At 42.9% G+C, this 25,665-nt stretch overlaps 1 protein-coding gene across 1 annotated transcript; it reads right to left on the reverse strand.

Moving 5' to 3' along the window:
- Positions 1-106: 106 nt before the first annotated feature.
- Positions 107-18,473, reverse strand: p4hb (prolyl 4-hydroxylase, beta polypeptide). The gene is made up of 11 exons (XM_060918597.1): positions 18,147-18,473; positions 13,809-14,015; positions 9,428-9,561; positions 8,932-9,069; positions 6,826-6,930; positions 6,434-6,559; positions 3,997-4,197; positions 3,734-3,854; positions 3,443-3,624; positions 2,128-2,238; positions 107-1,276 (listed from the first exon to the last, which is right to left on the reverse strand). The coding sequence occupies exons 1-11, from the start codon at positions 18,292-18,294 to the stop codon at positions 1,220-1,222; spliced, it is 1,530 nt and encodes a 509-aa protein (XP_060774580.1). The 5' UTR covers positions 18,295-18,473; the 3' UTR covers positions 107-1,219.
- Between the last annotated feature and the right edge of the window lie 7,192 nt (positions 18,474-25,665).

The following is a 25,665-nucleotide window of genomic DNA, read 5'->3' on the forward strand; positions in this document are numbered from 1 at the left end:
TTCCCGCTTCTCACCAGCAGTAAACAAACGATACTGCAGTAAAAGTGTCCGATAATCACGCTGAACTTGTAAAATAGAGGGAAAAAATTCCAAATACACCACAGACTCGTCACCACTGTTTATTTGGCCACCAGTTTATTTTTCCACATTTTTTCCTTTTTAAGTGTGATGGAATGCTTAGCTTCTCTCAACTCGTTCATTCCTCTTTACATCTTTACACCTTACAATAATTAAAAAAAAAAAAAATACACACAAGTCCCTCCCTGTATAAACCCACATCCTGCCCCATTTAACAGCAACCCTCTGAACAACAGCAACAACAAACAGTTAGGGGACAAAACCGCACATTTACAACCCCGACCCTGGACTTGTGAAAAATGAAACCACCCAGTGGACTGGGTTTACGAACACGTTGTTCCCCACCCTTCGCCGTTATCCTGTTTATACATCGCCCCTTCATTGACCCATGCGATGGAGAGGAGACGCGGAACAAAAGACGGAATATTTCTGAAATTGTTTCAGTAACCGAGATAAAATCTCTGCTGGCGTGAACAGTATAGTGGTACAGAATCCCCCCCCCCCCCCCACAGACTGAGGGGGTCACCGGACCCTCGAGCGAGCGACAATTATACACCAAAAAAAAAAAAGGAAAAATAGAATTAAATATAACATAGATAACTTTTATACTATTAAAAAAAATCAGTAGCTATGTATTAATGGTTATGGAGGAGGGGAAGAACGAATGCACAAAGGAAAAAAAAAAAAGGACGCTTGGTCTCGGCTACACCTTGATCTGAATTAAGTGAGAATGTATTGTTTATGGTTCGTTTTTGTTTCATCACCCCGATGCCCTGAGATAGATCTGTCCGTCCCAGCCACTAAACTCAAACTCCCAATTTAAAAAAAAAAAAAAAAAAAAAAAGGCCTAATACTGACCCTTGAGGATCACCGGAGATGGCAGAACCTTCAAAATGCTAATTAACAGACAGGAGAAACGAGCTTTAATGCCAACACAAGGCTCAACCATTGGGTCTCCGATCAGAGAAACATTTCCCCCCCAAAAAAAGTGTTATTTCTTCTTTGAGGTCATCAGTCATGGTGTAAAAAGTCTGATTGATTGGGAGAAGTTTGAGGGTTCCTGGGACAGGGAGGGCTTGGAGTAGTGGAAGTGGTGGTTGGTGAAGGGGTTCGTCTCTCCTCTCGCTCGCTCACTCTGTCCTTATAACTCGTCGTGTCCCTCTGCATCAGTGTCCTCAGTATCGTCAATGTCCAAATCCTGCATGAAGACAACAAATGATTATCTGTTCACACCACTGTGACCATGTCTTTGTCAGAGGATTATCAAATGCTAACTCCCCAGAGCATCTGGAGTATTTCTGCGTCAGTCCCATCACCAGGTACTGAGCTCATCCTCAGTCCTGAGCCAAAGGATGGCTGATGGTGATGGTGTAATGCACTGGAATTAGACTTCCTAGAGGTTATGGATTAGTGCCTTCTCAGAGTTTGAAATTTTTTTTTTTTTTTGGGGGGTGGGGGTGGGGGTGGGGGGGTGTGTGTGTTTGTTAGCCACTGATTCCACATCCAGAACTGAGTGGAGTCATGACAGGTTCTAGTAAACACTTGTCCATGATGCAACCTTGAAACTTGCTTACGACATGTTCCCATTCCTGATCCTGGAGAACCCCCTGTTCCTGCACACTCATGTTCTCCCCACTTGTCCACACCCATCTCAAATCAAGAAGGGCTGTTAATTAGCTTGAGTTGAAACAGAGCAGAGAGAAATAAATACGTGCAGGACAGAGGTTCTTCAGGACCAGAGTGGGAACCAGTGCCCTCAGGAAATGTACAACCATGGTACTATTTTTTTCTTGGGAGACTGCACTAGTCATTAGCAAGACTGTTTGCTAATGTGCTGAGAATACATACAAAAGACTGATTTTGAAGCAAGGCATGGGGTGTTGAGCTGGAAAAGCTGTTAGGAACAGCAGAAGGTGGCTCTGAATGAAGTCAACAGCCAATCAGCACATATAACACTGCAGTGCCAGAGTTTGACCCTTGATGGCCCCCTTAGAGACACCAAAATTGCTGGAAATGATTGATACTGGACAAAATCCAAACGGTACTCACGTCAACCTCTTCGTCATCATCATCTCCAGCTGGTGCTCCACCTTCCTTCCCTCCACTCTCCAGGAACTTTGTAAAGCCCTCCAGTGTTCTCTCTCCACTGTAGTCAATGATCTAAGACAGAAAAATGGTACACAGTGTATTAGAACACGGCATGTTTAGACTTCCTTAGGATGTTGGCTGTGCCAAACTTGGTTCCTGTAACATTCAAACCAGGACCTCAGGAGTGGACTCAAAGCTTAAGGAGACATTAACCAGGATGGAATGACTCGATTGGGATGGTGGGCATCAAAATACATAAATAAAAATTCATTTTTGGCTTTTCATCATTTCAAAACATGCGCCTCATGACTGACCGACCAGTGCATAACAAGGTCTTGATTTAGAACTGGGGATACAATATACTACCCAAAAATACCCCCTACAACCTCCTGCCAAAGGCCATTAACACTTGAAGCCATATTTGGGCTCCCTTTCATAAAGAAGGGTAATAGGATACACATTTCCTTGTTGTTGGCAATAAACTCGAAGCTCTCACACAGGAAAGTGCCGAACAACAAATCAGAGTGGATTACGGTTGGATTGCGCCAACAGGAACGCCCAAGTTCGACTGGGGCATTTTGTGCACTATACTCTCTGCATGCAGGAACTAAAGGACGAAACAAGACGTCTTTCACAGCATGGGGCTCAGCACCAGCTTTCCCTCAAGAGCCCAGAAACAGGCCAAAAAAACCCCAAACACCTCACTTCACCCAAATCAATAAAGAACCACTGAGAAGTGGATTAACGCAGCAGGAACTTGCATTAGTGGCATCTCTAACATGCCCGTAAACAGGACTGAGTGGTCAAATGCCACTCAACTGTCCCAGATCTCACAGTGCTGGTTCTGACCAGATTTCCTTGGCACATGACAACGGGTGCTACGCTCTCCCAAACCGTAAACAAGTGCTTCTAAATGAGGAAAGTGATGAAGGGGATTCACCGAGCTGCTGTTTCGCCCACCTTCAAAATAACACATTGATGAGAACTTGAAAAGTGAGAGATAATGAGATGAGGTCACCTGACTGATGCAACATCTACAAACAAAGCATTAAGATAACTAGTCTAGACCATCCTGAAGATTTGTTTACTCCAGGGTATGGTTTAGATCCTAAACCGAGACCACTCTAATCTCAGACTGTAGTTAGAGTTCGAATACACTCAATGGACTTGGTTATTAATCAACAGGTCATCTCAAGCTGGTACAACGTCTTGGCCTGTTCCTGGAGGTCATTTTCAGCAAGATGGTACTATAAACCAGAGAACGTATAAACCCCACCTTGTGATCATCTCCTGCTGGGAAGAACTTGAGTGTGGGGAAGCTGTGGACTTTAACGCTCTCGATCTCATTGGCTGTGGAGTCCATCTTCGCCACCAGGATGTCTGGGTGGTCCTTGTATTTCTCTCCAAGCTGATCCCAGATCGGAGCCAGCTGTTTGCAGTGACCACACCATGGAGCATCTGACACAAAGGAGCACAAGATCAGGACGATAGAAAAACATTCAGAGAACTCAGAGTTCAGAGCAGAACTGCCTCGTCACTCATCTTTGGTTTACAATTAAACACTTACAGAACTCGACAAAGACGTTCTTGGAGGGATCAAAGACGACTTCCTCAAAGTTCTTTCCCACCAGGACCTTGACTGGGTTCTCATTCCAGTCATCAGGAATGTCCTGGCTCATAAGGTGAGGCTGCAGAGAACGACACGAGGGTTATACAAAGTATGTGAAATATGATCATGAAGCGAGATCTCTCCAGGAATTCGAACAGTCAACAATAACGAGTTCTCTTATGGGCAGAGTCTGTCGTTACGAGTTTAAAGACATCGTGCACCTTGAGCTTGCCCTCTGTGAATGCTGTGCAGAAGGTGACAATGTTCTCGGCTGTGATCTCTGAAGACTCGGGTCTGTATTTGGTCATCTCGTCCTCCAGGGTGATGAGGCGCAGGGCGGGGCACTCGTCCTTCTTCAGGCCAAAGAACTCCAGGATGCGCTGGTTATCCTCTGCCTCGCTGTCGATGAAGATGAAGAGGATCTGAAAAGGAAGAGGGGAGGGATAACAGTGAAGGATGAGTGTACACACGGTCTATGACTATTACATCACAAAACATTACCAAAACTAAAAATAACATTTTAAAAAAAAGGCACTTCACGAACACTGCTTAATTGGTTTAGAAGAAAAAAAACCCCACAGCACAGTACGCAAATGAGCTCTTGAAGGTGATGCATGTTGTGAACGTACTTTTTCTATTTTGAAGCTATTATATGATTCCAGTGTTGAACAAATACCCCAAACCTATTCAGCCTCTGTTTAGGATTATGGGAAATAATGAATTTTATTGTACAGAAATTTTATAATCAATGTAGATGTTTTGATGAATTACAGCATTTAAACAATTTCCGGAATGAATGTCAGTTTGTCATAAGCATGAGTAATCAATCTGACTGAAAATAAACCAACAGATAGTGGGTGTGGGGCTGGCTGTGGCCCGAGGTGCACAGAGCACAAGGAGGGCGTTTCCCCCTCCCACCCACAAGCAGGGTCTGGGCCTCCACCCACCGGGGGGGAGAAAAGAAAAGAGAAAAAAAAAAACCACTGGGAGGTCCGTATGGTGAAATACCGTGACCGAGGTTTTGAAAGTATTGAGCGAGGCCCTCTGGGCCGAGATCAGTATTCAAGGCCGAGGTCACAATATTTCACCATACTGACCGACCTTAAGCTGGTAAATACTATATTTTTTTCTTTACCAAATTCTAACAGAAAACGAGAGCGCCCGAAAGGGAAAACCGAGCCGAGCCGCCATTTTGAATCCTCATTCACGGCTGTAATGCAAATGGCTTCCTCCTCAGTATACAAGTGCACTTCCATGGCAGGGAAAAAAACTACATTTTGCCACCCATGTCGTCCCCTATTTATACAAATAGGAGTCATTCAGGATTCAGCCATGTTTTTGCTCGGCATTAGCAACAGAGGTTTTTAGCTTTCTCCTGAAATGTTTTCTTTTATTTTGGCTTCCTCAGGGTAGCAAAACTCGCCTTCGCTGTGAACACAGTCATCACTATCCATGCTGTAAAATAAATGCTATTCTGAGAAATGCTGGCAAAAATGTACAAGATTTTTGATAATCTTAAAAATCTTATTAAAAAAAAAAGTTGACAAAAAAAATGCTACCATGTTTTTTTGTTGTGAACGAGTGAGTCGCCAAAGGCCCATAACCATCAATCCTACGATACGGACCCGCTCGCCAGCCAATCAGAGCGCAGGATTTGATGGAAACCGGAGCGCAAAAAAAAAAAAAAAGCATTTATTCACAGTCTTTACTTGGGGGGGGGGGGGGGGGGGGTGCCACAACAATGTGTCCTAGGTAAGTTTATACTTGTAGGAAAGGGGTCTAAAGAATCTACTGTGCAATCAACATGAGTGATGGTGGGTTAATTACAGCTTTTTAATGATTTCATTTCTTCATTCGCACATTTTAAAAGCAATTTTCTTTTTTGTTCTGGCTGTAGGTTTATTCCCCCCCCCCATTACATAAACAAAATCAACACCACATTTTTAGTGTCCTACTCTACTTGTCAAGTTCTTTTAGCCATTCGCTTTAGTCCACTATTCATTTTGGTCCAGCTGTTTAATTTTCTCTTTTTTCACACTGATTTCTATACACTGACACATTTTGGAGAAAATCTGTCAAAAATGACATTACTGAATCCAGCCTGAAAGAGGAATAAACAAGTATCGACATCAGAAACAATCAGAATTTATATTAAGATGTCTGAAGATTCTCAATCATCCAGGTCATAGTAAACTGTGGGTGGTAGAAATGGGCAACTGGACTTGCTTGAAACTTGCTCAAGCAAGTCCAGTTGCCCATTTCTACCACCCACAATTTATATTAAGACGCATTAAAACCCCGAGTAATAACGGCAAACGAAGCCCTACGGAAAGCCACAAGTGACAAAGACTGAAAATGCAAGTTCCACGATATTACTTTGCAGAAATCCATTTTTCTGTCCAAGCACCCACAAGAACATCACAGCTTTAAAGCATCATTTAACACGAAGACCATTCAGGAAATGGAGAAATGCTGTACAATTAAAACATTACAAATACAGCAACTGCTCACGTCACGCAACAGCTCCGATATGATGTGCAGAGTGGAAGCATGTTCCTCATAACTTGGTTTAATAAACACATTTTTTCCCATTCCGGGTTGCAAAATTACAATGCAGGAAAATTAACGAGCTCCAGAAACCTGACCGTTTTTACACACCTTGCCCTTGAAGCCCTCGGCTGCTTTCTTAAAGTGGTCCAGCTTCTCCTGGAAATCTGGGTTTGCCTTGGGCACGAACAGCAGGATGTGGGACTTGATGTCTCCTCCGAAGATTTTGGGGGCCGTCTGAGTGAAACAGGAAGGGGGGGGGGGGGGGGGGAGGAGAAGGACAACCTTTAACAGGGGCATGAACATCAATTTTACCTCACACTACCTGCATGTGCAGATACAATGCAATGATTGTACCTTTTTCTCATGCACCTAACCGCTATTTACATAATGTAAACTAATAATATCAGACCCCGCCCACTGAGATTGCACGACTCAATAACCTTACTCCTTAAATCCGGAAGTGAACGGGTCATGGATCAGGACCTGCTCAGAGGGTTTACCTGCTCGGTGAACTCGATGACCAGTGGGAGCTGATTGGCCTTGATGAAGCTCAGGAGGTTCTCTTTGGTGAGCTCGCCATCGAACGTGTTCCGGCCTTCGTCAAACTGAAACACACGCGAGACAGGTCACATATTTAACACGAGAGAATTTACTGATTCTGAGGTGCCAATACTTATGACATGCATATCTATCAGTCAGCGAAGGAGGCGTGGCCTTGCCGTACACATCAGCTGCTTTAATGTTTCACCATTATTAGCATTTACACGTCATCTCACACTCGAGGCAGGGATTTAAACTCAAACCTCGATGACTCCAGTTTGAATAACTGCATTGTTAAGAATCGTTAGAGTCGGATCAAGTTCATCCTCACACAGCGATCATATGCAGATCTGGCGTATTTACCAAGTCACGGGGGGAGATGCATATTCTATAAATCCTAAACAACTTTTGATCTTTACACACCAAAACCACAGCATCATCTCCGAGACGCTGAACTGCACTCAGGAGACACGACATGTGATCATTCACTCGTCCCTGGATTTTCATTAAAGCAGCAGAAGGGGATACGACCCTCCTAAGCCGCTAACGGTCCGTCCCTAAGCTTGGCCTTCCCTCCATATAAAACACATCAAAGCAACGATGAGGTGATGAAAACCAAACAGACCGTGGACAATTTCTGAGAAACAGAAATGAAAGTCTACGATTGCATAACCACAAAATTAGCATGCTTAAAAAAAAAAAAAGTGGTAAATAATCAGGAAAACAAAAACAGGGAGGGAGGATGGGTGATGACATGATAAGCGATTTGTAATGTTATATTTAGGATGAGCAGCTGGTCAACAGGTGTAAAATAATCACAGCCAGACGCAGCCAAAAGCAGGCAGGAAGCTGGGGGTGGGACCCGCAGTCTGGGTTTATTTAGAGCAGGGTGTGCGTGCGGGGGGCGATCCCAGCGTGGGTCAGATTACCTGGCTACGAGGGAGATGTGGGGTAATAAAGGAGGAATACTCCATGCTGACTCCATGTGTAACATATAGAGATTTACATTCTGGGTTAAAGGGTCCATGAAGGAGGCGTGGCTTCGAAACCTATCAGTCCTAGTAAAGGAGGCGGAGCTTATTTCTGCCTTAGGGAAACTGAGTGTTGGTAAAAGTGAAGGTGTTGCCTTCTGCCAGTTATCAGAAGGAAGGAAAAAAAAAAAAAAAAAGAGTGGCCCATGTATCAGACTCAGCAAAGTAGGCGGGGCCTATGTATGACTCACTTCTAGAAGTGTACATCAATCTCAGTCTCAAGCCTAGGTCACAACCAGACATACAATTTTTTGGCCGTGCGATTTTTGGCGTTTCCCCAAATCGCTGTTTTTTTTTTGTTCGTGGAGAAAGACGCACGTTGGCCGTAAGTTTGTCTTGCAACCTGAAAAAAACGTAAGCACCTGTAGAGTTTTTATTTTTTTTTTTAGATTTTTTTGGGGGGCTTTTTTCACCTTTATTGGATAGGACAGTGTAGAGACAGGAAATGAGTGGGAGAGAGAGACGGGGAGGGATCGGGAAATGACCTCGGGTCGGAATCGAACCCGGGTCCCCGGATTTATGGTATGGCGCCTTATCCACCTGAGCCACGACGCCCCCACCTGTAGAGTTTGACATGACAAAGAACCTCTGCGGCCGGTCTACGGCTCGAAAATCAGCATGTCACACGTGCGCCCTTCCGTGTGTTTCTTGCATGTAGACCGGCCGTAGGAGCACGCACGGCCGGTTGTGACCGAGGCTTTAGGAAGAGAGGTGTGGCCGATGTATGTCACTTCTAGGTGGCATGGCTTCAACACCAATTTCAGTGAAGAGGGCGTGGCCTATATACCCAATCACACAAAATGAGGTATGATTTCTGCATCTAAAACATTTACACTGAACCTTTTCAGGGAAAGAGTCTTTCTATTGGTCAGGAAAGATGTACAACTTGGGCTGTGAATAGGGCAGAGCTGTAACATTACTACTTCCTGTTTCTCACAGCACTTCAAAGAGAAAAATCTAACTGCTCTTAACGTGTAGCAACTGCGGGCGGAGAAAATATTTTATGCCGTTTTACACTTAATTTGAGGAAAACACCTTCTTAAAGAGGACAACACCGTCCTTGGTGACCTCGAACTTGGAGAATACGGCATCTTCAGAGGTGATACCGAAGGGGATGTCATCGATGGCCTCGGCGGCTTTGAGGAAGGCCTTGGCACCGTCAGACTCCACGTCCTGCACACACACACAGGTAACATCATATTTAACCATCTGTACGACACAAATACAGCTGTTTAAACACCATGCTCATGCATGAAAGTGCGCACACTGCTCAATTTCTGAGTCACTCCACGCAACAAAATCCATTCCAGTACTGTCTTGTTTAAAAACCTTGTTTGTTTAAAAAAAGTGCCTTTCGCACTTTATTAGCAAACTTCAATATCTTACACAGTACTGGTTTATGTGAATTCAATAAAACTGAAAAACAAGGAAACGCGCACGTTAAGAGCAGCGCGTTCAAAATGACTCATTCTGCAGATTCACCCGTCAGCTGCGTGTTCACCTGCCCGAGATGGTTTTAACCCACACTGACCTTGAAGAAGCCGATGACGGCAACCTCGTTGTCGGCGATCAGTGACTCCGCTTGCGTGACCTCGCCGAGTGTGGTGGCGGCCGGCCCAGTCTTCTTCTTCAACCAGTTCACGATATCATCGGCCTGACGACCAGCTACACACACACGCACACATTATTTTCCTGTAACAGCACGACCCCCTCCTCGCTCTTATTCCCCTTACACCACGGCAACTTAAATTACAATTTACAGCTGCATTTAATCTGACTTCAAGTTCCTCCCGGCTCTCAGTTCTTCTGTCCTGAAGACATCAGTAAACATCAAGTTGCTCTGCTTTACCTCCGGCACTGGAGACTCCTCCCACACCAACAGTGTTTAATCTGTTTATCAGTGGAGCGTCTGCTGCCCACGTCCCCGTGAACCAGCCATTACTATAGAAACGATGATGTATTGGACTAAAACGAGGGCATTAATGTCATAAACCTGTACATCAGTCAGAGCTGCTGTTAGAGAATTAATCAACACCTCCTGACCAATCAGAATCCAGAACTGAACAGCACTGTGGTGCCAGTGATAGATTTTTCTTATCGCCTTTGAATCTGAAGTGACTTACTGTATAGTCCAGAAAATATGGTAATTAAGAGGAACAGTATAATTATATACAGTTATCAACAGCTAAGACTTTTACAGTGTGAAAGAAAATCCTGTTTGCTGTAACAATCCAAATGATAAACTGGAATAAACCGGTTTAATTCCTGACTGAATGGATACCAAGCAAAAAATAATTGCTCTATTCACAATTAAAACCTTATAAAACAGTTTTTTTTTTTTTAGGTCTACTCAATCCAAGACACCAAGCCTGTTCACCCGGGGCGGAGTCGCCACAAAACCCAGGCTGACGGAACACGCCGTGACTACGAGTCGGGCATCGAACGCTCGTGCAAGAGCCGCGTGGGTCATGAAACTAGCTTCAGAGCTCAAATCTACGCAGAGTCAGCAAAACTCCGGCTCAAGCAAACGCAGCACATATTTCTTCTCTTCCTCTTTTCCTCTCTCAAGACGCTCAAAATGAATTACTGATGCTGGGTCCGAAACAGTTGCCCCATTGCACAAATATTAACTTGGACAAATCCAAGGACAACAAAGGAACTGAGCAGCTCAAACCCAACACCTGGCTGGAGAAACGACTTTACAAAACAACTAACTGCTAATCTTTCATTTGCTGCCATAGTAACCGAGACAAAGCTTCATTTAATAATCTTTGTGGTGTTTTGGCAGCTGAACCCAACTAAAACCTTTCCCTGATTTTCTTTATCCTCACCTGCACGGTGTGATTAGCAGACTGGCGTTTTAGACAACCAAGCGCGCTCACAACATTTAGCCACGCCCACAAAACACCATAAAAGGCAAAGAGTTGAAACCAGTTTAGTTGAAACATGACCAAATGGTGAAACCGCGCCTCCTAAACGCAGCTACCATCGACACACCAACTCCTTTTCCTTTTATAAGATGTTACTCGTGTCCTTTCTGTACAGCGAGTACCTGTTTATAAAATTGCAACCAATCATAAGTCAACGTTACGATTCGATGCTGAAGCCAAAATCAATGAGGTTTACACGAGTACAGGAATTTACAAAATACTGAAATACAGAATACAAACGTTTTTCCAAACTAACTCGATTTTCATGGATAAACGAACATTCATATCCAGCATAGGAGAGTTTCACCGTCATATCTTCATACATCACGACAAAACAGGAAACGGTGCACCGTAGTGAGAATACGACATCATTCAGCACCGTCAGGGGCAGAAATTCAGTACAGTGCTGATGAATATCAAAACATAGCTACACGAGTACATAATCAGCATGATGTAATGCAGCCTCTCTCAACCGGGGTGCCGTCTGGCTTCGTTAGGGGTGCCGTCAAAAAAATTATATATTCTAACACTGAAATGAATAAAATGAAATAAAATTCCAAAAAACAATAGTTACACTAATGCAGATCATCGTCGCCTCATGCATCATCAAAATTTGTCTCGCGGCCCCCTTTCCCACGTCACATCATCACTGCCGGGGTCAGCGTGACTGCGCATGTTTTATATGGGGGTGCCTTGAGAATTTGCATACTTCTGAAGGGTGCCGTGACTGAAAAAAGGTTGAGAAACGCTGACGTAATGTATACTTGGTCCAGATATTACTAAAGTGTAAAAACCCCTCAATTTATTTCATGGTTTCCCCTCCCATTATATAGGCAGGGTGCCCCGCCCAAACGGGACCCAGCTCCTTCCAATAACAGGGCTTTCCACAAGCGCCGGCTGCCGGCCATACAGCTGAGCCGACTACACAATTAAGTCCAGCCGGCTACTTTAATGACTATTTTTGTAGCCCACAGGCTCTAAACATTAATTATCGATTTTAATAAAATTAAATGTTTATCTAACGGACTGACAATGTCAAACTGAACCGCACTCATTTAAGTTGTGATTCGCGCTGTTTGTACCAAATAATAACCACAAATTCCCCGCCGACTTCGTTGATCAAGGGAGAGTAACTCATCCGCGGCCCCGACATGCGGTGTGCGGGCGCACTCGGCGGAGGCAGTAGTGTGTCGGGGCCGTCGGAGGGAACAGAAGCAGAGATGACGCTTATTTTGTCTCCGGTAAACCAGTCTTCTCTCGTTCAATTATGTGCTGGCATCAAAAGACACCGTTGGTTGTAAACGAACCCAAACTGAGTGGTTGGAGTGTATTTTCATACACAAATGGAGAAATGTTGGCTGAGTGTGTAATTGTGTCGCCCCACTGCAGACCGCTGTCGTTGTTAATTCATAGCATGCTCAGCTGCGTGAATGTGTCATGCACCGAAAATACGAGATTTACAAGCCAGGAACGCCTCATGATGCAATACGCAAGAAAAGAAAGAAGATTTACTGCCATTTTACTTTGTATTTGAGTAAAGTGAATAAATAAATGGTCTGTGGAAAATACATTTAATCCTGGGAACTGCGTGCACAGGAGTTTATTTTGTGTTTACTCCCCCCGGCTGGCTACTTATTTATCATGGCTGGCTAGTATGAGCCTTAGTGGAAAGCCCTGCAATAAACTTTTTAAGGCCCCCCCACACAAAAAAATAAAAAACACCACAATCTGTACTGCAGTTCTATTAGAAAAAATATGAAGACTTAAATACGACTCTGTCAGACTTAAATGCTCTAATAGGAGCCGCACGCGGGGTGGGGTGTGTGTGTGGGGGGGATGACACTATTCCATCAAGCTTCCAGCAGTGTAAAGTGAACATGAAACACGTACACAACCAACTGAATGAATAACTTTTCACTGGATCATAGAGTTAAAATGGTCATGTGATTGAAATCTCATCTTTACACACACATTCACATCTAATCCAATCAGAAAAGTGACGTGAAGGTGAAACGATATCCTGACCGTCTACACCAGCTCGAAAGCCATCATTAAAATAATCTTTTTTTTAAATGTTCAGGAGGAAAATAAACTCATGCGGGAGAAACGGTTTCACCGTACGAGCCCAGCCTGCTGGAGAGGATCACGCTGGACCGAGTCGAGGTGAGACCATGGAGTTCCTCAGGATCCAGTTACACGAAGCAAAACCCACAGAGCAACGTGAGGATCAGCACACACAGCTGCTCCGAGGAGGAATCTCCGAGTGTGGAGGAGGAACAGGAGGCGGGGGATCCATCTCTCTCTCTCACACACACGCTTTTACACATTCAGACCAGCACTGGTCATGCTCAAGACATTCCTAGCCACGCAAACTGCTGAGCTCATGCACATGTGGATCAATTCTCCATCACGGCAGTTCTGACATTACATTAATACACTCACGAGAATACATTATCGTTTCTATAGCAACAGCTCATTCACAGGGACTTGGACAGTGGACGCTGCTTTACAAACTGATTCAAAGCGTGTACAATCGCTGATCTGACGTTTATTTAACATTAATGGAAGGAGCCTCCGGCGTCAGGGGTTCAAATGTAAAAGTTTTCCGTCTTCTTGGTAATGTGTGAAGCTACTGGTTTTTTTTTAATTTCTCATTTTGACTTCATGAGAGGGAAGATGAGGCTGGTCAGGGAACGAGCGTTTATAGCTGCTATAATGCAAGTGCAAACAGGAGCTAACTTGCTTCATGAGTAATACAGCAAATGTAACTATAAAAATGGAAACAAGTATAGCGTGTCATTCTTTAGTAAATTAAATGATGGTAAATTGCTGTGGTACAAAAGAAAGTACTGAGTAAAACCCACAAAACCAGCCATCAAACAAGTAAATTATAATTACACTGACTACATTAACTAATAGTTTAAGTAGAAAGCTAATTTTATATTTTAAAAAACAAACAAAAAAAACCCTTCAAGCCCTTACCTGTGTACTCCTTGGGCGTGGCCTTCTCTCCACCCTTGAAGAATTTGATGGTGGGGTAACCACGCACCCCGAACTCCTGCGCCAGGTCCGTCTCCTCCGTGGCGTCCACTTTGGCCAGACGGATAGCCGAACCCTCGCCTTTGAGGAGTCCTGCTGCTTTGGCGTATTCGGGAGCGAGAGCTTTGCAGTGACCGCACCATGGCGCATCTGTAACGATCATGATACGAACAAAACCAAGAGGGTTTGATAAAGAGAGCTGAATAAAATATAGACAAACATTACAAGTGTGACACGAGCTCTCCATGATCAACACCACCAATGATGATCCTCTAACGACAGACCTGTGACGAAAGAAAAGTACAACAATTCCATTACATCAGCGTGACCCGGAAATCAAATGTTCTATACAGTGAGCTCGAGGTAATGAGGAAAATCCATCCATTAGCATATTTTGTTTACGTTTCTCCATCACCACGACCATTTGTCACAGTCCAACGAGTTTCACACGCTGACGGAACGTTGCCGTTAGCCAACTTGGGTTACAGCGGCACTAAATCACACGTTCTGCATTCTAAACCCACTGATCTCGACTCGCTCTTTAGCGAAGAACTCTTACCACGTGTTATTTTTGTCTCGGAGCAAAATCAATGTCTAACAGCACAACATACAGCGCAAAGCCAGAATCAGAGGTAGTTCAAGGGAGTCCAAGGGGTGGGGTGGGTCACCCTGCTGACAAGTTTACACCCCCCCGCCGCACAATGGGGGCCAACTTCTGTCACCAAATCAACTTCGGTCAATAATTACGGTATGTAGACCAGAATGTGCAACACAAAGCTATTCACATTTTGTTTGAAGGTGTCCGAAAAAAAAGGGGGAAAAATTCATTTTTAATATTTAACAGTCACAGCAAACAAGTGTACATTTAACAGTTATTCCACAAAATTGAGTCGTACATGAGCTGATACCTGAAGAGCCATGCATGACAAGACTGAATGGAATAACTGATTTATTCTATCCACATTCACTGGATTGAGAAACAGCATTTTTCCCCAAATTCGATAAATAAACTTTACGCAAAACATTCGACAAAAAAATTTCTACTTAGAACGTAAACAAACTGGCAATATGACAGGAACAATTTGTGAAAAATGCTAGAATAATTCTTGAAAAAAAGATACGTTCTTAACATCAAATACTTTTAGTCCATATTTTGCTGCTTTTTTGGGGTTTTGTTTTTAAGAGTTTTCATTTCATCCTCTGTTGGTTCAGTAACACGCGCTGCCATTTTGTTTTTCTCTACTCACTGTATATGAGCTGTATATCCTCATAGTAGACTAGCCAATCAGAGCAGGCGATCGCTCATTAAGTGAATGTTGATAATTTACAATATGCTGTAAAGTCTAGCGTGTGCATGCAATGTTACATGACGATCAGCTGAATGAACTCGAATCACAGATGCTTTACAAAGATTTTCACGTCATGTAGAAAATCGTGATTACGTACAGCTCGTTCACACGAAGGTCTAAATTAAGGGATGATATCAGATCTGACCTGATTTTTGGGTGGCACGGCTGTGTAGTGGTTAGCGTGGTCACCTCATAGCAAGAAGGTTCTGGGTTCGAGCCCAGTGGTCGACAGGGAGCCTTTCTGTGTGGAGTTCGCACGTTCTCTCCACAGTCCAAAGACATGCAGTCAGGTTTACTGGCTACTCTAAATCGCCTGATGAAGATCTGAGCTGTGTTCTGTGGTCAGACGAGTCGTATGATGGCTGCCAGCGGCACCTTTATACGCCTTCGACTCTGCCATGGCAAACTTCAGAAACGTCTGATGACGGACACGGCTCGTGTGTGCATGCAAAGCAGTGGTGCTGGTTTTGTACAAGTTTTCACAATTAAAAAAGCAGATTTGTTTATTCGGGTCACATCAGAACCAGACTGGAGTTTTATCAGGTGAGGTGCAGCATGCTTCCTGTCTGGACTACCTGATGATTAACATGCATTACTTTATTGTTTAAACCATGCGTCTGAAGGATGCAATAAGGTAGACTAAAGGCCAATTTATGCTGACAACCCAGTCCTTGCAGACGGTGTTGCAGATAGCGTCTGCGTAGCCCCTCCAACCTTCGCAGACGCTCTGCGCGCACCTCCCAAAAATTGTGACCACCGCAGAAGCCTCGCAGACAAGAGGGCTCTGATTGGTCCACTCTACATCCGCCGTACACGCACTTCTGCTTCCCTACTTTCCTGGTTTGTTTTGTTTTCACGACCACCATTTTTAAAAACACGAGCGAAGATGGAGCGGCACGAAGAGCGGTTGATCGAGGAAGTACGTACATCTATACGACTCCAGTTCTAGTCATTATAAGTAACCGGAGGATAAACACTCCACTAACCATACCCACCAACTACTCCTAGCGATTTCGCGACTTCACGCCCCCTTGCGTTGTGGCGGTGAATAACATCGCGCACGCCTATTACTCCCCGCTCAACGATAAATTACAACTGTCTGCGAAAAGCTATCTGCGAAAGCCTTGTCGCAAGAGCATGCAGAGGCCTTAATGACGCATGACTGAAGCTGTAAAGTTGTCCATCCTGAAGGGGTCTGACTGCAGGATGGAGAAGTTCACTGGTTCCCCTACTTTAGTCATCACTACTTTGCTGTCTGATGCAAGTCCAAAGGTTGTGACTTCTTGTATTTAAACTTCGTGCTGATGTACACGTCGACCTTAGCACTTTAGAGGAAGCACTTTTCTCTCCTCCCATAAAGCCAGAAGGCTTTAACCCTCCCCTGCTCAACAAAGTGCGCCACAACAACCTCGTGGAGCTCTGTGACTGGATAAAAACTCCAGCCAGGAGGAGAAAGAGGGGGAAACACCTTCCCCCTTATATCACACCCGTCCTTTTAAATCCCGCCTTCTTCTCTAGGATTGGTTGTTTTCTCTTAGTACCCGCGTTACTATTGGTCGTCTGCTCCATCAACAGTATTCTGTAGCTGCTCAGATGACTGGAATGATTGAGCTCTAAACTGTCCAGTCAAACGCTCGAAGGCGGATATAATAAGCCAATCGGAGCACAGGAATCACCAATACTGGCCAATCACAACGCAAGGAGGCGGGATCTACCGAATACGGATAAGGAAAAAAAGTTTTGTGAATAAACAATGAAGTAGATAAAATCCAAGATGGAGATCCGGAGACTCAGAAGTAGTTTGATTTACAAAAGTAACCCGAAAGTTCGTTTTTTGTGCCAGATAACATGCTGTACACATCTTTAATACATGTTTATACAGCTGTATCTGAATATGGTCGCCAAGTTCCACGTCAAACGGAACTGAAAAGAGAGAGGAAAAGCAAAACAAAATCTGTTTAAAGATTAAAAACACGTCAGGGGTCATTACTTGTGGGTAAAACTGCGATGAGCTTCATAAAAACAAGCTAAAATACCGACACAGTGAAGCTCGGTTTGAGCTGGAATTTAAAGGCCCACTGGGGAGTTTAATCCCTTAGCAATAATAATAATAATAATAATGCATCTAAAGTGTGAAAATGATGTCTAAAGGCACCCTGACTCCACAAAATACAACTTTTAAGACATCCTTAGACTGATATTTAACCTTTTTAGACTTTACACATGTTCATTCATTAGAAGAAATACATGTATACACATCTCTCTCACTCTCGAATTAGTGAGTGCACAAAGTGAGGGTTTGGGTCTTAATCTAAAACCATACCTTCCTAAAGTTCCCATTCTGTGTAAATGGCCAATTACACACTGACTCTAAACCTAACCAAGAACTGAAACACTCAACATCAGACAAAACTAAAGAAAGCGCAGTCAGCTATGCATTTCGTTTTATTCCACATGCAACCGTTTAATACATGAACTACTTTAAGCGAAGTCTAAAAGGAACGAGGACAGTAGTATTATACTCTGGAGTGAGTCATGCATTTCAGTTCCTCTCCATTTTTAACCACTGGGATGGGAAGTAAACTGCACACATGGACACGAGTAGGTTGTGCGTTTAGTTCTCATTTCTATAAAAACACCCAGCTGAGCGGTGATGTGGATCATGTTGTTAAAGTGCAGGAGGCGTGTCTGAGTGAACCTGAAGCTTCTCCAGGCCACCTCGAGCACCTTTACATCCATTTGCACACAACCTACGGTACACCTGTGCAGGTGAACAGTCCTAACGCCAGGTAGAAAGGAACACGTATACAGGTGATGCACGGGCATCATCATCATCATCACTGATGCGTTGAATGAACTTCCGTGTTGTTAAATGACGGAGATGAGGAAGAGATTTGCCCTGAAAGGAAGATGAGAACGGAAAGCCACTCACAGAACTCCACCAGCAGGTCGGGGTGCGCGCTCAGCGCCGCGTCGAAGTTACTTTTGTTGAGCACGAGCACGTCCTCCTCCTCGGTGATGTGAGCCGCGACCGCGAGCGCGCACAGGACCACCGACTTCATCATCATCATCATCATCATGAGCTCCTCAGAGTTTCACCCGCTCTCTAACCTCAGCTGCGGCTCCTCAGCGTGTGTAATTGTGCTGCTCGTTGCTGTGGCGACTCGAAAACTCCTGCGGTACTAACGTGGCAAGCCGCGCGCGCAGGAAACCGGTAGAAGGGGTCGGGGCCGTGTCGCGCATGCGCATTTATCAGCTCACACACTGTTCGTGTTGAATTGTGAGTGGACCAGCGGGCGCGTGGCACCCGGAAGTGAATGGGAGCTGTGTGCTTATTGCGGGTTGCCATGGTTACCGAAACGCCGCACGAGTGACGTCACTGCTTAGCGATGAGTCAGTTCAACTGGCAACAGATGGACCTTAATAATAATAATAATAATAATAATAAATAATAATTTGCAGTATGAAGTAAAAAGAGAACTAAACAAGCCGTAGCCAAAAATAAAACAGTGAAATAATAAACAACAATAATACATTTTATCTGACAACTTCCACATTTAAAATGTAGCTAACTGTAATCAAAACACACCAGGGAATCATATTAATGATTAATAATGAAGTAATGCGAATAAAAACCTCATTAAATGCTAAAGTGAAAAACATACACTATACAGAGCGGCGGCTACAATTATCGACACCTTAACGATCTTGCAAAAGTAGAAAAGGCTTTCAGTACATAAATTGTGCATGAATAATTACTCAAACTTCCACTGGAAAAACAACAACAACAATGAGTCGATTCCTGATTACTTAGCGTATCAGATCACGTGACACCGTCCCATAATTATCGACACCTTTGTCCACAGTTATCGACCAGATGATTATTTATTTAAAAAAATAATCGGTATGTGGTATTAAATGAACAAAACATAGTTTTTATTTAAAATGTGTTTTCCAGAGACTTATATTTAGTACAAAATATCTTTTATATACAACCCTGATTCCAAAAAAGTTGGGACAAAGTACAAATTGTAAATAAAAACAGAATGCAATGATGTGGAAGTTTCAAAATTCCATATTTTATTCAGAATAGAACATAGATGACATATCAAATGTTTAAACTGAGAAAATGTATCATTTAAAGAGAAAAATTAGGTGATTTTAAATTTCATGACAACACCACATCTCAAAAAAGTTGGGACAAGCCCATGTTTCCCACTGTGAGACATCCCCTTTTCTCTTTACAACAGTCTGTAAACGTCTGGGGACTGAGGAGACAAGTTGCTCAAGTTTAGGGATAGGAATGTTAACCCATTCTTGTCTAATGTAGGATTCTAGTTGCTCAACTGTCTTAGGTCTTTTTTGTCGTATCTTCCGTTTTATGATGCGCCAAATGTTTTCTATGGGTGAAAGATCTGGACTGCAGGCTGGCCAGTTCAGTACCCGGACCCTTCTTCTACGCAGCCGTGATGCTGTAATTGATGCAGTATGTGGTTTGGCATTGTCATGTTGGAAAATGCAAGGTCTTCCCTGAAAGAGACGTCATCTGGATGGGAGCATATGTTGCTCTAGAACCTGGATATACCTTTCAGCATTGATGGTGTCTTTCCAGATGTGTAAGCTGCCCATGCCACACGCACTAATGCAACCCCATACCATCAGAGATGCAGGGACTTCCGGCATGACGAGTTAGCGAGCAGACGTGTGAAAGGGGGCTCCAGTTAACTTTCATACAACAAAGCTGAATAACCGAACTTTTCTCATTTTATTCTTTGGTTTACGTTTGGATAACCTAACGCGGGACACTTCTGACTCATTTGAGTCGAACAGCAGTTCATTAAACAGGCTTCATGAGCAGAAGGAAGCATCAAGGACAGCGAGCTTGTGTTTCGGCTAAGTTAGCTAATATGGCCGAAGAAGCGGGGTGGACTGATAGGCCTGACGACAGCCCGATTACCAAAAATGATCTTGAAACTCTACTTAATGATCAGCGAGAAAGTTTCAAGACCGACGTGGCTGCTTTGATCAAAGAGTCAACAGAATCTCTCAAATCATCAGTTGGTTTGCTCGGACAAGAAGTATCATCTTTTAATGGCCGTCTCACTCAAACAGAAGCTCTGGCTGGGGAGAACTTTGAAAAAATCGCGGAGATGGAGGCTGCCATTAAAACTCTTCAAAAACAGTGTAGCAAACTACAGGATAAAGTTGACGATCTCGAAAATAGATCTAGGCGTTCGAATTTGAGGATAATCAACGTGCCTGAAGGCTGTGAAAAGGGCCGAGACCCAACTAAGTTCGTGTCGGAGCTGCTAATGGAGGTGACGGGCTCTGATGTCTTTAGCAGTCCCCCGGAGATAGAAAGCGCGCACCACGCCCTCTGCAGATCCGAGGATTCGGGCAGTACAGAGAAGCCCAGGGCATTTATTGTCAAGTTTCTCCGTTTTCAAGAGAAGGAGAAAATGCTGAGATGGGCCAGGAATCATCAGATTACCTACCGCGAATCCGAGCTGAGAATCTACCCAGACATGAGTGCTGAACTGGCCAAACGATGAGCATCATTCAACGGAATCAAGACCTCACTGTATCGGAAAGGAGTCAGGTTTCATCTGCGCCATCCCGCCCGACTTTACGTTTCATTCCAAGACCAGGACTATTTTTTCGACACACCACAAGAAGCCAAGGACTTTTATGACCAGCACATCAACATCCCTGAATAGTAACCTAGGCTATGATGAAGACGACAAGGTTGGTCTCATGCCAAGCTATTTAGCCTATATTCTCTGGTAGGCTATGTAAGTCGCGTCTTATTACAGGCTACTTGGTCTCTGGATTGATAATGTAACTGCATTTTCATGTGTGATTGAGTCCCATTTTAATTTAACCTATTGTAAGCTTACTTTATTTTTCTTTCGTTTGTTTTGTTTTTGTCCATAATAATTGAAAGTGAACTGACAGTTCAGTAGCCTATTTACGATTTCAGCACAGAATTATTATTATTATTATTATTATTATTGGTATTATCATGGTTATTATTATTTACTATTACTATTTGGAGCCCCCTGGAAGGTACAAGTAGAAGAAAAGTGAGTAATGCCCTCTGGAAGTACGTTTTGTTTAATCCTGCAGCTAGTTCTAGTTCTGAGAACATGCTTAGGAATGTTACTCTCCGTTCAGAGAGTGTGTGGGGTTGTTTTATGAGAGGGGTGGGTGGGTGGAGGTGGGTGACTGAGTGGGTTATGGGTGGGTATGTCCTCGCTACATTTCTTGAGATGTTTTTGCTTTATGTCCATTTTCTTTTCTATGCGTTTATTTTGTCCCTTTTAACTCGTTCCATCCCCCTCCCCCTATCAATATCTAGTCATGGCCAAACACTGCTATTTTACACATGTCTGACCATTGGATATGGCTAACATCACCAAAGGCTCGGGAGCAAACTTGAGGTTTGTGTCCTGGAACGTTAAAGGGCTGAACAGCCCAGTTAAGAGGGGTAGAATATTATCTCATTTAAAACATTTTAAAACAGATATAGCCTTTCTACAGGAGACCCATCTAATTACTAAGGATAACCACAGGTTGAGAGCTTCATGGGTGGGTCAGTGTTTTCATTCCAATTTCAGCAACAAAGCACGAGGTGTAGCTATTCTGTTCCATAAAAAAGTTCAGTTCAGCCCAACTAATATAATAACGGACAGTCAAGGCCGATTCCTTATAGTTACAGGTTCTCTTCATAATGTTGCAGTTACTCTTGTTAATTTATACGCACCCAATTGGGATGATGAAGCATTTGTTTCAAAGGTGATGTCAGCTCTTCCAGATTTAAACAGTCATCAACTTATTTTGGGAGGTGACCTTAACTGTGCAATAGATCCATCACTGGACAGGTCTTCCACTAGGCAGTGTTCCCCTTCTAAAATGGCCAAAGCCTTTTCAATTTTCACAGACCAAATAGGAGGTGTGGACCCATGGCGCTTCCTCAACCCTGATAAAAAACAATTTTCATTTTATTCCCCGGTTCATATAAGTTTTTCACGAATAGATTACTTCTTTATTGACAGCAATTTCCTCCCAGCTGTTACTCACACAGAATACACAGCCATAGTCATATCAGATCACGCACCACTGCTCCTTGATCTTTCTTTCAAACTCTTACAAAAACACGCCCCCCTTGGAGGTTGAGTAGTGCACTACTTAATGACAATTCATTTAAGTTTATGATTTCTATAGCAATTGATAATTTCCTTAAAAACAACAACTCAGATTCTATATCTCCTTCTTTGCTTTGGGAAACAATGAAAGCTGTTGTTAGGGGAGAGATTATATCATATTCTGCTAGTTTAAATAAATATAAAAAACAAAACCAAGAACAGCTAATGGACAATATTAAAAATCTGGATAGCAAAATATCAGTGTCACCATCTCCAGAGCTTATAAAAGAAAGACAAAATCTTCAGATGGATTATAACCTCTTAACAACACATGAGACAGAAAAGTTGTTATTGCACTCAAGAGGCTTCTTATATGAACATGGTGAGAAGGCAGGACGGCTATTAGCCCATCAGCTCAAGAGTCGCACAGCATCTCAACAAATTAGACAAATAAGAACAACCACAGGAGACCTCACAGTAATCCCTTCTGTTATTAACGATACTTTTAAAAATTACTACACTAAACTATACACTTCTGAAGCCTGTAACACTGATACATATAGAAAAACTTTTCTTGACAACTTGGAATTTCCACACATTTCATCTGATACATCAAACTACTTAGACCGACCTTTGACTATTAATGAAATTACTGAAGCAGTTAAACTAATGCAAAGCAGCAAAGCCCCAGGCCCAGATGGGTATCCTATAGAGTTTTACAAAAAGTTCATTGATAAGTTAAGTCCTCTTCTCCTTAAAATGTTTAATGACTCTCTTAATCAGGGCATATTACCTCAAACACTCACAGAGGCTTCCATAACACTATTATTAAAACCGAACAAAGACAGTACAGAATGTGGTTCATACAGACCGATCTCACTTTTGAATACGGACTATAAAATCCTTGCTAAAATACTGGCAAGGAGATTGGAATCTGTTTTACCAGACATCATATCATCAGACCAGACAGGATTTATGAAAAATCGTCATTCTTTCTCCAATATTCGTAGATTGCTAAATGTACTTTTATCTCCTGCCCCTGCTGACATATCGGAGGTGGTGGTCTCACTCGACGCTGAGAAGGCGTATGACAGGGTGGAGTGGGGGTACCTGTTTGATGTCCTTGAAAGATTTTGTATAGGCCCCAAATTCATATCATGGATAAAGTTACTGTACACTTCCCCCAAAGCTTCAGTAAATGCAAATGGAATGAGATCTCAATACTTCACACTCTCCAGGTCCACACGTCAAGGGTGCCCTCTGAGCCCCCTGTTATTTATTTACTGTGGCAATTGAACCATTGTCTATAGCACTCAAATCAGCCGGCTATAATCAAGGGATTTCTAGAGGTGGTACTAAACACATCCTGTCACTCTATGCTGATGACTTATTACTGTTTGTCTCTGACCCCTTAACCACTATTCCACGTATAATTGAGCTACTAAACAGATTTGGAACTTTTTCAGGGTATAAATTAAACTATTCAAAAAGTGAATGCTTCTTAGTAAATAACCCAGCTCCACGCATTACTGATGGCGACCTCCCCTTCAAGATGTCCAGAAGCAGCTTTAGGTACTTGGGGGTGAATATTTGCGGACATTTACAGACAATTTTTAAAATCAATTTTCTACCTTTAATGGAACAGATCAAACTAGATTTGGATAGATGGAAGAACTTACATTTAACGGTTGCAGGTAGGATAAATTGCGTAAAAATGAATGTACTCCCACGCTTCTTATACCTTTTCCAATGTCTACCAATCTTTTTGCCAAAATCATATTTGAGGGCCGCTGATAAATTGTTCTCTTCCTTTATATGGGGAAATGGGATCCCTAGGATTAAACGGGGTTTTTTACAAAGGGACAGATCAGTTGGTGGGTTAGCATTACCCAACTTGAGAAATTATTATTGGGCAGCCAACATACAGAAAATGAGTCTCTGGGTTCAACAGCCAACGCTAAATTGGTGTGAGATAGAAGCTAGTTCATGTCCCTCCACTTCACTTGTGGCGTTGCTCACATCTAAACTACCCATTCAACCAACCAAATACACTTGCAACCCTATTGTTATTGCTACCTTAAAGATCTGGTCTCAATTTAGACTCACCTTTGGACTGAAAGGGGCATCTAGTCATAGTCCAATTTGCAACAACCATCATTTTATTCCCTCCAGTATTGACACTGTCTTTTCCATTTGGCAAAGGTTAGGCCTCAGAAGTTTAAGAGACCTCTACACTGACCATTCTTTTCATAGCTTTACCACACTTTGCGAAAGGTTTGACCTTCCTCAATCACATCTCTTTCGCTATTTCCAGGTCCGTAACTTTGCTAAGCTGAATAATTTGGATTTTCCAAACACCCCATCTGATACAGCAGCTGACTTAATTTTTAACATTTCAAGCCATCAAAAAGGCCTCATCTCAAAAATATATAGTTCAATATCCCAAATCACAGAAGCTGGGCTTGACGGGATAAGAAGGGATTGGGAGGAGGAGTTGGGTAGCCCTATAGCTGACAATGATTGGAAGGAGGCACTCACTAAAGTTAATGGTAGCACATCTTGCGCAAGGCTGAATTTAATACAACTTAAAGTGATTCACCGCATTTACTTCACCAAGTCTAAACTAGCCAAGATATATCCCAATATCAAAGATACATGTAATAGATGCAATTTATCTCCAGCTAACATGACACACATGTTTTGGTCTTGTCCTTGTCTCCATGATTATTGGACTAATATTTTCCATCATATGTCCAAATTTCTCAATCTCACATTGCTACCAAGTGTAGAAATTGGTGTCTTTGGGATAATACCAAATCATGAGAAGGTCACAAAGTGGGCAAAGAACGTCATTGCTTTTACATCCCTACTTGCGAGGAGAAGAATATTACTGGGCTGGAAATCACCGCTTGCCCCTACAGCATCCACATGGCTTAAAGACCTCATGATGTTTCTTAGTCTGGAAAAAATCAAATACAATTTAAGAGGGGCTCCTGAGAAATTTGAGTTAACCTGGAACTCAGCACTAGAATACATAAATAAATTAAAAACACTTGAAGATCTTTAAGCATTGCTAAAGCAGAATTTGACCTTGCTATTTTACTCCCTAACCGACTTCTGTTTTTTTTTGTGTGTGTATGTGTTGTTGTTGTTGTTGTTCTATAATTTTCATGTGTGCTCAGTTAAATAATGTATATATGTTGGGTTTTTTTCTCTTCATAATTACATGTTAATTGATAAAAGGACATACCTATATGCATCTCTGAAGGTAGCTTGTTTAGCTACATTGTTATATGCACATTGTAT

The sequence above is a fragment of the Neoarius graeffei genome, chromosome 4, assembly GCF_027579695.1.
Source record: "Neoarius graeffei isolate fNeoGra1 chromosome 4, fNeoGra1.pri, whole genome shotgun sequence".
In the NCBI taxonomy this organism is placed as follows: Eukaryota; Metazoa; Chordata; class Actinopteri; order Siluriformes; family Ariidae; genus Neoarius; species Neoarius graeffei.

Bases quoted from the DNA above. Each gene is read 5' to 3' on its own strand.
- p4hb (XM_060918597.1), bottom strand. From the start codon at position 18,294: ATGATGATGATGATGATGATGAAGTCGGTGGTCCTGTGCGCGCTCGCG. The intron at 9,070-9,427 runs GTCAGTGTGGGT...GTGTGTGTGCAG, and splicing joins CCGTCATCGGCTTCTTCAAG to GACGTGGAGTCTGACGGTGC. The intron at 3,625-3,733 runs GTAAGTGTTTAA...CCTTTGTGTCAG, and splicing joins GAACGTCTTTGTCGAGTTCT to ATGCTCCATGGTGTGGTCAC.